The 13,851-nt window shown below is 31.8% G+C and overlaps 2 protein-coding genes across 2 annotated transcripts; both read right to left on the minus strand.

Moving 5' to 3' along the window:
* Positions 1-2,005: 2,005 nt before the first annotated feature.
* On the minus strand, positions 2,006-13,603 carry LOC139502148 (nucleolar complex protein 2 homolog). The gene is made up of 7 exons (XM_071291525.1): positions 13,481-13,603; positions 11,974-12,075; positions 10,917-11,060; positions 6,360-6,473; positions 5,729-5,874; positions 4,152-4,214; positions 2,006-2,258 (listed from the first exon to the last, which is right to left on the minus strand). Exons 2-4 carry the CDS (start codon positions 12,040-12,042, stop codon positions 6,366-6,368), a joined length of 321 nt encoding a protein of 106 aa, XP_071147626.1. The 5' UTR covers positions 12,043-12,075; positions 13,481-13,603; the 3' UTR covers positions 2,006-2,258; positions 4,152-4,214; positions 5,729-5,874; positions 6,360-6,365.
* LOC139500455 (prothymosin alpha-B-like) lies at positions 2,024-6,325 on the minus strand. The gene is made up of 4 exons (XM_071289193.1): positions 6,320-6,325; positions 5,729-5,874; positions 4,152-4,214; positions 2,024-2,258 (listed from the first exon to the last, which is right to left on the minus strand). Exons 1-4 carry the CDS (start codon positions 6,323-6,325, stop codon positions 2,024-2,026), a joined length of 450 nt encoding a protein of 149 aa, XP_071145294.1.
* Positions 13,604-13,851: the final 248 nt, after the last annotated feature.

Genomic DNA, 13,851 nt, shown 5'->3' on the forward strand with positions numbered 1-13,851 from the left:
TATGTTTACCCGCTCACTGTGCTTTACTCAATTTATTATGTTTTGTTGGACGAAGGTTATTTGGTATCAGTAATGACAGTTACTCTACAACAACAAAAATCTACTTTTTGTGTTTTGATTCCTTCTAGAACTTATCACAATTGTTTACGAAAGTGGCAATTTTTTTATGAGCATGTTGAATTCTGTCACTAACAATGTCAGTTTCCACAGCTATATTTGCATTTTGTTATCTAAATTTTATAATTGGTATTATTTTGGAACTGTATTATATTTGGACCAGATATGGTTACTAAATTGAACGACTGGCTATCGTAAATGAACTATTGATCACACAGATTTTCCTAACTTTTGTAATTTTATTGATTAATGCAACTGTTGAAATTTAAATGGCAATATTCTAATAAACATATATAAGAGAGGCGAATGATAGAAAACGGAACAATCAAACTCAAAACCCAAAACTGGGCAAACACATAGCCACCAAAAACTGATGGTGATCTGAAATGTCAAGGGTAATTTCAATGAGTATGACCTATGTATAACTAGTAAACTGTCAAGTCAGGGTCCTTGCTAGGAAAAATTACTTCAACCTTTACTAGATTTTTCCATAGATACAAAGATTTGGTTTACAAGTTTAGCTTTACCTAAAGAACCTATATCAAAGGGAATAGAACATTCTTATTTTTACGGTGATGCTGCTTCAGAGCCCGAAAATATATATACAAACTGGGTAAACTTGTCAATCCTTTAAATGAACTTATTCTGAAAGGTTTCCATTTCGACAGTGTAATTATATCTTTGAATGTTGTTTTTATTGGTATTAATACCGAAGAGTTCATCCCTTTTTAACTGATTTTGCAAGTGTGTTCTCGTGTTGTGCTGTTAAATCAATGTATAAGGTAAGAAGGCTTCTTCTTTAACGTGTTTAAGCCCAACATATTCTAAAGTGCCTGTAGTTTAGTGATTGTCGTTCACGGGTTCATGCCTGTCATATTTGTTTTCCGTAAAGTGTTATGTCATAATAGTTATCAAAGGTACTAGGATTATAATTTAGTACGCCAGACGCGCGTTTCGTCTACATAAGACTCTTCAGTGACGCGCAGATCAAAATAGTTCAACAAGCCAAATAAATACAAAGTTGAAGAGCATTGAGGACCCAACATTCCGAAAAGTTGTGCCAAATACGGCTAAGGTAATCTACTCCTGGGGTAAGAAAATCCTTAGTTTTTCGAAAAATTCAAAGTTTTGTAAACAGAAAATTTATAAAAATGACCATATAATTGATATTCATGTCAACACCGAAGTGCTGACTTATAAATTAGGCCATTTTCTTATTGGAATTGTTTCAAATTTTTTATGTTCGAGTCCTTTTAGAACAAACTATACGGTTCATGTTTTCCCAGCTGTAAGTTTGCATATTATTGCTCAAATCTACTTCATTTAAACTTTGGAGGATAGTTGTAATAAAGTTCGTACCACAACTCCATTTTTTTTTATACAAAACACAGACTTTACATTTTAAACTATGCAAACGATTGCAAGTCAATGAACCATGATGATGGGGTAAGTTCCTATAATCTCCAAGCAAATAAGACTTGCCAATGCTTATAAAACTGAATACCAAATATCAATATTTAACATTAGTGGTTGATCTTAAACTGATATAATCAATAACTCTTACATGTAAACTATGTAATCCAATTTGATATGACTGAGAGGGGGGAGCCAAAAAATATCCATGGAAATGAAATATGCCAATGCTAATACATCCTAAATATGACTGACTAATCATTATCTTATTCATGAAATTGACCTAATCGAAACTTATTAAGAAAAGTTTCAAAGTTGATAGATAATTACGAAGGCGGAGGGGTCGAATAATCGGCATGAAAATTAGATGTCATTGACCAAAAGAAGCAGCTAATTTTCTGATTACACTAATTATGGTGTAAACCATGAGGGTTTCCTCTTTATTTATTTTGAACCAATTACATTACTCATGACACATTATTATGTTGAAGTTTTAATCAGAATCTGACATAGTGAACTCTTTAACAATGTCCTCTTTATCATCAACATCATCTGACATCTCTTCGTCTTTACTGTTGACATCCTCAACTTCATCTTCATCATCAATATCATCGTCATCATCGTCATCATCTCTATCATCGTCCTGATCATCATCATTTTCACTTTCATCCTCCTCATCTTCACTAGCAGACTTTGCAAGTTGATCAAGGTCATCACTATCAAAATCACTAAATGTAGAAAATTGCATAAATCGTTAACACAATGAAAACTAAAACAAGTGTTAATTTTTTTAATACAATTTCAAAACTTCCATATCATCCTCAAAATGCGGAAATAGAATTCTACAAGTAAATAAACTCATCATAGATACCAGGACTAAATTTAGTATATACGCCAGACGCGTGTTTCGTCTGCAAAAGACTCATCAGTAACAGAGCACAATGGCAAAATTCCAAAACCATTTAATCATTACTGAGTGGTACATTAATTATAATTTATAAAATGATAACTAGAACAAGTATTAGTTTTCTAATACATTTCCTGAACTTCCATATTATCCTTATAATGTTCAAATGGAACACTTAAAAAGGCACAAGGTAAAATTCCAAAATGATTTGATAATTACTGAGGGGTACAGATTATTGTTCTTTTTAAAATAAAGTGATGCAGATACAAACTGATACCAATGATTATTGTCTACCATAAACACAGTTGATCAGGAAAAAATAACATTACGAAATTGTAAATTCAAGAAACAGTCAGGCATAACTGTTAGTATTGGACTCAAAATTAAAGATCAAAGATGTTTATACACTACAAACTAAATTTATCTGGTTTCTTAGATGTAATATTTCTTTGACTTTGCCAATATTTGACTTAAAACATTTGTATTAAATTTATTTGTAAATAAGGCATTCTTATTTACCAAAATATAAATTGTAAACTTTTATTTAATTGTGTTAAAGTCATAAGAAACGAGTGACCGGTAAAAAATAATGTTCTTCCAATTCTTGAACCAATGCATACAAACATCATAAACTTAGTCTTCTGTTCAAGAATTTTTCATTTTGTCGCATAAATTTCGTATAATCGTCAATTTTTTTTCAATCAGTCAGACATGTTGTTGTGAAATATGGCAGGTAATTAAAGTTCGTGTTTTGAAGCCGAAGTATAACGATTGTCACCTGTTTGTCAACAATCAACAAAAAATCAACAAAAAAGCATGGAAATTGAGCACATGTTTAACATGTAAATTCAGATAATAGTTTATTTTAAGGACATCCATGCGTATTGCGATCACCGGATTTTTACGAGACGGGTCACACTGAGGTCACTTAACATACGGAAAATATGTCGGGGAAATTGCTTCTTGGAACGAAAGCAATTAAAATAAAGTAAACTTCTTCTAAATATGAATAAATTAGAGAATTTTCTTCAGAAAAAGGTATATGTACATAAGCTTTATAATGAAAACTATCCATTGAGTTATAAAAAAACATATGCATTATTTTTTTTTATTTGAGATTTCTTATGACTTTAACTGTCCTCAAGTGTTACAATTGCCTACCAGAATGTTTAATTAATACACACACGCCTTGTCCCTTGGTCTGAGTACAAACAGATTTTATTGGTTTTTTTATTTATCCAAATAATTAGTGAGTATGCCCATACATGTAATAACTTGCATTTCGAAACAAATTATCTTATCGCCAATGTTGTTCATTCTTCAAAATCACAACACCAGAGATATGATAACATTGCAACAAATGTTATTAATAAACAAATAAGCTTTATATTAATTCAAAATTGGTTCAAATTAAGAAGACACAATATAAATTCTTTATAGCCTTTGACTGCGAACATTAAGAGTTTAGGAGAAGTGCTATTCAATAAAGTACATTTGTGAATTGTAAAATGTATTTCGAAATGCCTCCAAACATGATAGAATTTTGTGCTTAACAAATGATACACCAGTATTTTACATTGACTGTTTATCTGTAAAGGTTTACTCTGAGTATCGGTGAAATTTGATTATGCTAGAAGCCTAACAATATCTTCTGCTTTTTAATATTAAATGTGTGCCATAATTTGTAAACTAACTTATAATAAATTATTCTCACCTGTAATTCTCATCGGAATTGTCTTCCTTTGCCTTTGCTGGTCTTTCACCTTTTGGTAGGAACCTTCAAGGATAAAAAATTTTGTTTTATATACATGTATATATATCTTTGGATCAAATTAAAATATGATTTTTCACTTATCATTCTATATTATTCGTTTTTGCTTTATTGAGCATTTTATCACTTTTATTTGTAAGAAAGGGAAAAACATTTATCCAAACCCACAGAACATAAATTGCAATGCATTAGAAGGTAGACACTAATAATTAACAAGAATGTGTAAATAGTACACGGTTGTCTCACTCGCTCTATTATATTCTATGTTCAGTGGACCTGACATTTGGGCCAAAACTCTAATTCGGCATAAAAAATTAGAAAGATTATATCATAGGAAACATGCCGTCCGGTCTAAGTTACAAGTTGATTGGACTTCAACTTCATCAACAACTATATTGCCAAAATATTTAACCTGAAGCTGGACAGATGAATAGACTTACAAACGGATGAATGAAGGAGGGACGCACAGACCAAAAAATCATAAGGCCAATAAATGGAAACTATGATTATAAACACTCTTTAAAACCAGGTGCTCCGCAGGGTGCAGCTTTATACGACCCCAGTGGTTGAACCCTGAACAGTTGGGACAAATTTGGTCACAATATTCAAGCTTGATTCTGTCTGAATTTGGATTGTGATCAAATTTTTGAAATAATATAGGTTTTTGTCACAAAATTAATGTGGTCAAAGATCTAACAAATCTATTGCACAATACTGTGCAATTGAAGATTTCTTCTTGAAACTTTTCAGAATTCGAAATTTGAAGCCCTTCAAAAAATGGTAAACAAACCCCCCCCCCCCCCCCCAACTTTTTGAAACCCCCTTGGAGTAATAACCCTTAAACTCAATCCCATGCTTTCCATTGCAGTATTGAACCTTGTAGTACAATTTCAGAGAGATCCATACACTTAAACACAGGTTATTGTCATGATTGTTTGGAAACTAGGAACATGCTTCTTTTTGGCCCTTTTTTTGGCCCCTAATTCCTACATATCTTGGGCAATTAACCCAAAACTTAATCCCTGCCTCCCCTTTTTTATATGGTACATTGTGGTACAATTTTAGAGAGATCCATACAATTACACATAAGTTATTGTCTTGAAACTAGAAAAATGCTTGTTTTGACCCCTTTTTGGCCCTTAATTCCTAAACATTGGCCCCATAACCCCTAAAATGAATCCAAACCTTTTACTTGTGGTTTTAAACATTGCGGTATGATTTCAGAGCAATTGAAATACTTCTACACAATTTATTATCCTGAAACTAGTAAAATGCTTGTTTTGGGCCCCTTTTGGGCCCCTAATTCCTAATCGGTTGTGACCATCATCCCCAAAATCAATCCCAACCTTCCTCTTGTGGTATTGAACCTTCTGAAAAAATTTCATGAAGATCTATTCACTTAAACTAAAGTTATTATCCCGAAACCAATGTGTCTTCGGACGACGACGACGCAGACAACGACATCATACCATTATACGATCCCAAAATTTTTTTGGGGTCATATAAAAATCTGTATTAACCTGGTTGTATCATCATCTGACTCATCACTGTCTGATTCAAACAAGGCAGAGAACTCTTCCTTTTCTGCAGCTGTGGCCGTCTGAAGTACTTTGGGTCCTTTTGGTCTTTCAATAATCGGTATATTTGCCTCAGCCTTAGAGAGTCCCTAAAATATAAAAGCGTATTGTTTATTTGGAATCATTACAATTGCTGTATTGATTATGATAGATGTATGATGCAGGGAAAACATGCAGAAGAGAACAAAGTCAGTTTTATTTTATATCTTTATCAGATATACCAATTTGATGGTAGATTATAATTTCAGCAATTCGTTTAATACAAGTTGATATTTGAGATAATGATATATCAGGAATTGTAGTATTAGAAACTTCTGGATCGTTCTATAATTAATGCATATCATTACCACTTTCATCATAAAAAGTTCTGATATTTATTTGAATATATATTAAACTGTTAAAAGCGTAAAAACAAAACGTTCTGTTTAATACAAGGACTGTAGTCCAAATTTACAAATTAAAAAAAGACCCTGTTAATTGTAATATGAAGGAACATTATGAGGTGAACAAAACTAGTGTCCTATTTTGATTAACCTGCATCTGGATTCTTAACAAATTCTTATCATTAGCTGACCTGTTCTTAAGCAGCAATCTGGTACTGCAATTCTCTGTCTCGTAGCTTCCTCCATGTGGTGAAGTATTTACCTAATGGAGTACCAATATTCTTACACTGTTGTTCCCATGCTGTCTGTAAAAGAGTAGAATTATAATTGTTTAAATTATTTCATTTAGTTTGTATACAACTACTACAACAAGATGTTCACAAAGTATAAATACACCAACAACAACACCATTTACACCAAGTATAAATATATCAACAACAACAAGATCTTCACCGATAATGCATAAATGAACAATGACTATAGCTCCACCAAGTATAAATACATGATCAACAAGATTATTTCCAAGCACAACATTAGTAAGATCTTCTCTTAGTATAAATACATCAACAAAAAGATCATCACAAAATGCAAATTTATATACATCAACAACAACAAGATCTTCAGAAATTACAAATGAATCAAACGCAACAAGGATATATTATTTTTGGCAAATTTCCAATGGAATTTATTAATAACTAAGTTTTTGGCAAATTTCCAATATACTTAATTTAAGAGCAGTTTAGGTGAGCTATTAAAATGAGTTTCAATTACCGACCTTACACTGCTTTTAAATTATGTTTTGTACTTAAGTAATTGTCCATTAACCTGGAAACCCTTTTCCCCCCTTTTTTGCACCTTATTCCAACGGTTTTAATAACCGGTCCTAAATATTAAAAATCTAAATACATGGTTAGATTCAGCATATTGAAGAACCCCATATATTGAATTTTTGTTGAAATCAAACAGTTTAATTTTGGACCCAGATTTGACCAACTTGAAAACTCAGCCCATAATCAAAAAACTAAGTACATGTTTAGATTCAGCATATCAAAGAACCCCAAGAATTCAATTTTTGTTATAATCAAACTAAGTTTAATTTTGGACCTTAATGTAATCCAATTTGAAAACGGGACCAAAAATTAAGAATCTAAATACACGGTTAGATTCGGTATATCAAAGAACCCCAATAGTTCAATTTTTGATGAAATGAAACAAAGTTTAATTTTGGACCCTTTTGGCCCCTAATGCGTTGGGACCAAAACTCCCAAATCAATCCAAACCTTCCTTTTGTGGTCATAAACCTTGTGTTTAAATTTTCATAGATTTCTATTAACTTATACTAAAGTTATTTTGCAAAAACCAAGAAAAATGCTTATTTTGGGACCTGTTTTTGGCCCTAAACTATTGGGATTTAAACTCCCAAAATCAATCCCAACCTTCTTTTTGTGGTCAAAGACCTTCTGTTAAAAATTCATAGATTTCTGTTTACTTATTCTAAAGTTATTGTGCGAAAACCAAGAAAAATGCTTATTTGGGCTCTTTTCGGCCCCTTATTCCTAAACTGTTGGGACCATAACACCCAAAATCAATCCCAACCTTCCTTTTATCATCATAAACCTTGTGTTTAAATTTCATAGATTTCTATCTATGACGCCAAAGTGATACCAATATACAACCAAAAATTTTTCAATTTTTGCGTTCGTATAAAAACAACATGTAAACATTTAATGCGTCCGAGGCATTTTTCTGGATTAACCTTCATGTGGAAGCTTCAAAGCCGAATATTTGAAAGCCAAAGATGCATAAAACAGAAACATTTTAAGAGCTATTTAATAAAAAAAAATTCCTAAAATAATAGCCAAATCCTTGACCTTCTAAGGCCAACTCAGCCTGATGGAGTTCAAACCTGATTGAGTTTCTTTAATAATGAATACAAAATTTATAAACAGGCAAATTTAGAAAGGTTCTTTGTTATTCACGGCAGTTCAAAAGAGCTGATTTCTGATCTCATGGTACCCTCTGGAACTGATCCAATATAGCGGGTTATTTTCGCGGGTGTAAAATCTCGTTGAATAAGGTATACAAAATATTTTGGCAGTTATTAATTTTGCGGAATTAAAACTTTTATCAATACCTTTGCATGTACATTTATAATTTGACGATTTTGTTCTACCCGCAAAAATAATTAAAAAATTTACAACCCACAAAAATTACCCGCTATACAGTAGTCCACCTGAAGATGTATTAACCCAGTGATGTAACAAAGTGTATAAATGTAATGCGCCACTCACAAGTGCTTTTCTGGATTAACCTTGATCAGGAACACTTAATCCTCTTTTTGAAAAGTACAGTGGTGTGAACAACATATGTTGAACTGTTAAAAGAAGCATATTCTAGTTTCTAATTCGTTGAACTTTCTTAGCAAGAAATATTGGAAAGTTGAAACCAAGTAGAAATAAGAATAAATATTGCCAATAAAATGCCTGAACCACCTGAATAATATTTGGTCTGTTGCCTCTTTATTTTGGTATCTGGTCTGTTGATTATAGATACGATTCTCAAATTTATGGACTACTTTGAGTGTAAATCATACTAGTCTTTTTATTTCAAAACCCATCCCTGATTTTACCCTGTTCTAATCTAATTGAGTTGTCCTTCATTGAACAGAAAATTGCAGTTCTTCATTGAAATAGTCAAATACAAAATTTCTATCAAAATTTAGGTTAGGAAAATGAATAGTTTGTATGTTTTTTTTAACTTAGCACTTAGCATGGATTCAAAATGGTTTCTACCTTTAAATTATGATATAGCCTATGAGATTTAAATAAATAAATATATAGATGTTATTTGGTTTTTCATGTCAATGAGATGCTCATGATCACTATCTAAATTCCTATTAGTCAATATTTACATTTATTCATATAGTTAATATAACACAAGATAATTTTAACTAAATACATTTAAATTGTAAACATTGTAAAGATAAGATAGTAAAGCAATTCAAACATTGCTATTTATAGACGTTGGGCACAAGGAAGTAAAAAAATCAATTCAGACATCTTTAAAAATGGCCTTTGCAAGTTCTTTACAAAAAGGACAAATTCCAGTAGGATGTGAAATATGCCAAGGTAAAAATAAGATTGAATTCAAATGTCTGGACTGTAACATTTTAATGTGCAGTGGCTGCAAAGATAGAGTCCACTTAAAAATTGCAAAAGATCATCAGATAACAGATATAAAAGAAATAGGAAAACGTGTTATTTTCAGTGAAATTAAGTGTGAACACCATACAGGACAAGCATGCTGCCTTTTCTGTCAAACATGTAAAACATTTATCTGTCTGAAGTGTGTAGCTAAAGTTCATAATGGACACGAGTTGATTGAAGAAGAAGACTATAATGAAGGCAAAGTAGAAATGAAGCCAAAACAGCAGAGTAAGATTGAGTTTGAAATATCCAAAGAATATACAACAGATCTTACCTCTATTCACAATATAGCAGTATGTTCTGATGGTACTATGTGGATGGGGGATAATGCCAGATCAAAGTTACAACATGTCAAACTTAAAGAGAATAGAACTGAAGTAATAACAAGTCAAAACACTAAGATTTATGGAATGGCAAAAACTCATTCAAATAACATTCTTGTTACAACAGATGTGACCAAACTCAAACTAATCAACACTATGACAGGACAGATGACAGATTCCAGGTATGATGTAACACCATTGTATCCAGTCAGTATCCATGTAACCAGTGATCACAGGGTCATCATAGGAGCCAAGACTGGAGGTAAACCATTCCCTGCCACAGGAAGACGTGTAGTGGTGGTAATGGATCAGGAAGGAAAACAACTAAAGGAATATGAACATGACAAACATAACAAACGATTATTCACCTACCCTCGACGTGTAACAAGTACCAGTAATGGTAACATCTGTGTGGTGGACATGTTAGATAATGATGGCAGAGGTAGAGTGATAGTGTTATCACCAGGAGGAGACGTAGTAGGGGTATACACTGGTCACCCTGATGTCAACACTGAGGAGAAACCATTTAAACCTCATGGAATACTTACAACACCATCAGATAATATTGTTCTTACAGATATGGACAATCATTTATTACATATACTGACTGACCAAGGACAAAGTATTACCTACTACAACCTCAGTGACATGGGGATCTTATATCCATTCTACCTATCTCTGTCAACATCAGGAACTATCTATATTGGATGTACTAGTAAAGCAGGAAGTCCAGACACTACAAAGGCCAAACTTTATGAGTTGGAATATTCTGGAATCTAGTGGTCACAAGGTCCAAAACAAAATTGATAAAAGACCTGATAGCAAACGAAATGGATTTGGAAGAACTGATATACTGAGAAATAAAAGGACAGACCAAACAGAATTTGACAAATTAATCTCTAAGAATTAAAGAACAAACGGATATATATTGTAAGCATATTTATCATTTTTGTAATACGATAGTTCACAAGGTGACACTACATGACAAGTCACTCTAGCCAGACACATTTTACTTAGCCATCACTACTAAATTCAGGTTGATTACCTGATAGGCAGCAAAGACCAAGTTTTAATTATCACCTGACATGAGCATACTACCAAGAGACACAAATTAGCTATAAATTCATGAGCTTCAATATTTTTATGTTAAACAAATACAAATACAAATAATTTTATTTTGCAATGAGCGCCCCAAAGGAGCAGAAATATAACAACTTACAATAGCTTTGTCATCTGAGATACTGAAGGACACAGATTTTCTCCTGTCTGTAATAAACTTTGATGTCTCCTGAACTTTATCCACTATCTGTTTTATTTGTTTACAGTAGTTTGCTATTTTACATTTCTTCAGGAATTCCTTCATCTGAAATTCATACAATTAATATTTTTTTTACAATTTCAAAGAAAAAAGTAATTAATCTTTTGCAGATTTTGATAATGTATATAATGCAGTAGCAGTAAAATTATTTTTCTTTGCATTATTAACAAATGCAGTGTGTTTACACTTTTAAATTATATGTTAAATTAATAACAAATGTCAAAAACAATTTATGTGGTTTTCTGGTTTGTATTGTTTCATATTGGGTTGAGGTGGAGCCTTTAATAGATGACTATACAGTATGTGTTTTGCTCATTGTTAAAGGCCATACAGTAAACTATAGTTGCATTAAGGCACATTATTTGGACATGGGTCGATACATTTTACACATAGAATATTTCTATGATATCTATTTGTTACATAATAAAAAATATACACCTCTTGCAAAAATATTCAATAATAATTGTTGTGTATTGTTTTCCATATTCATTAGGAATAGATGGTCTTTTTCAAAAGAGAGTTCCTGTCATCTTTTTTTATATAAGTACTGATCAGATGATTATATAAAAAAAAATCGTAAGGTTTCCGCTGAACCCACTGTCTATCGCCTACTTTTTTTTTTTTTACAAAATTTACTTCTGGATACTGTCTTTATGATCATAGACAAGGTTCTGCTCAATTTTGGTAGAAATCCAGGACAGTTTAAGAAAGTTGTTAACATTTCAAAAACTTTAACCACAGAGTGAATATTTGTGGACTCTGCTGCTGCTGCCGAAGGAATGTAGGATCGCTATGTCTTGCTTTTTCGACAAAATTCACAAGCAACTAAAAGAGATAATTCAGGATATTAATTATCAACCATGAATATTTGACAATAAATGAAAACTTGTTGAATTATAAAGTTTGAAGCATCATTCAACAAATTTGAAATATAGAAAAATAGCCCTTATTAAACTACCTGAAGTATTGATGGTAAAACCAGTTCAGGAAAACCAATCTTATGAGCATGGATGTTAAAATGGTCCATAAATAGTTCATATAACTGGTCAATGATGCCATCCTGAAAAATAATGTTACAGTTACCTCCCTTTGTACAGACAATACACAAAGCAAATCTTAAAAGTGTAAAAAAACAAACATTTATTATTGACATAAATATTCAGCGAATAAATAAAAATATATACATAAACAGTGATACATATTGAGAGTTCTTCTGACTGATAATTTATGATTTTCTAAGGTCTGCTTTTATATGTAGATATTGCTGTATTAAGACTGTATTCACTACATTTGGTTAGCTTATTAGCATTTCATCAGTTGTATATAGTATTGATGTTATTTAAGTTTGTACATAGTGTGCTGTGTTTTATTATAATTTCGTATATGACTCGCTTCTTTGGCTTTGTAAACAACACCTTGATAAAATTATCGATATATCAAATTATCAATACTTATTTTTGTCCATCTGATGAGTTAAGCCTTTTTCAACTGATTTTTATAGTTTGTTCTTATGTTGTACTGTTATACCACTGTCCCAGGTTAGGGGAGGGTTGGGATCCCGCTAACATGTTTAACCCCGCCACATTATTTATGTATGTGCCTGTCCCAAGTCAGGAGCCTGTAATTCAGTGGTTGTGACACGTTTGTTTATGTGTTACATATTTGTTTTTCGATCGTTCATTTTTTTATATAAATAAGGCCGTCAGTTTTCTCGTTTGAATTGTTTTACAATGTCTTATCGGGGCCTTTTATAGCTGACAATGCGGTATGGGCTTTGCTCATTGTTGAAGGCCGTACGGTGACCTATAGTTGTTAATGTCTGTGTCATTTTGGTCTCTTGTGGGCAGTTGTTTCATTGGCAATCATACCACATCTTCTTTTTTTTATATTAGCTAAACTTAGCGCAGACTAAGAGATATAAATAATAATGGATGTTAAAATATACATGTACCTCTTACATAAATCCACATGTATCAAAACCTATTTGCAATTTATTAGAATGTTTAATTACTAAGCTTTATCTAACAGGGAGTAAAAAGGAACAGACACATAGTGCTTTATTATAAGATTTAATTAGCTTAGATTGTGTGTTTAACTTTGGTTTGTTAACATTTAGTTTGCAATGAAATTGTCGAATTCTCCTAAATATGTTTTTCATGTGTTGTAATAATCTGGTAGTTCTCATAAGATCAATCTAATTGCAGAAACATCTTTATCTCATTAATATAATCAAAAGTATTTCTTAATATTTTTGTATTTTGTTCATAATCCTCAATTAACAATACTACAAAATGTATGAGTAAATAATTCTAGATCTGAGGCAAGATACAACTTAGAATGCATGAGGTTCTAGGACAGGATGATCTCTAATGTCAAAAAATACTTTCATGAAGCCCGTTATTCAAATAAAATTATAATTCAATTCATTAATAAAAAATAATATTTTTTAAACAACAATGTGTTACCTTAAAGGATTTCTCCACCAGCTGTGCTTTAGATAACTTCAAAATACAGGCAAAATTCAATGGTTTGAAACTGATACTTTTATGCTTCTTGTTGAAGTCTGTCAGCTCAAAAACCTGCAAATAAATATTTTCAATACATTGTTTATTTTTTTTAAAAGGTCACATGTCAATGTTAATTATATGGTAAAGTATCACTATGAGTTATCTCCCTTATGAATGTATCACTGAGTCAAAACACGAGTTATCTCCCTTATAAATGTTAATTATATGGTAAAGTATCACTAAGTCAAAACTTAACGAGTTATCTCCCTTATAAATGTTAATTATATGGCAAAGTATCATTAATCTCCCTTATGAATGTATCACTGAGT

The sequence above is a fragment of the Mytilus edulis genome, chromosome 13, assembly GCF_963676685.1.
Source record: "Mytilus edulis chromosome 13, xbMytEdul2.2, whole genome shotgun sequence".
Taxonomy (NCBI): Eukaryota; Metazoa; Mollusca; class Bivalvia; order Mytilida; family Mytilidae; genus Mytilus; species Mytilus edulis.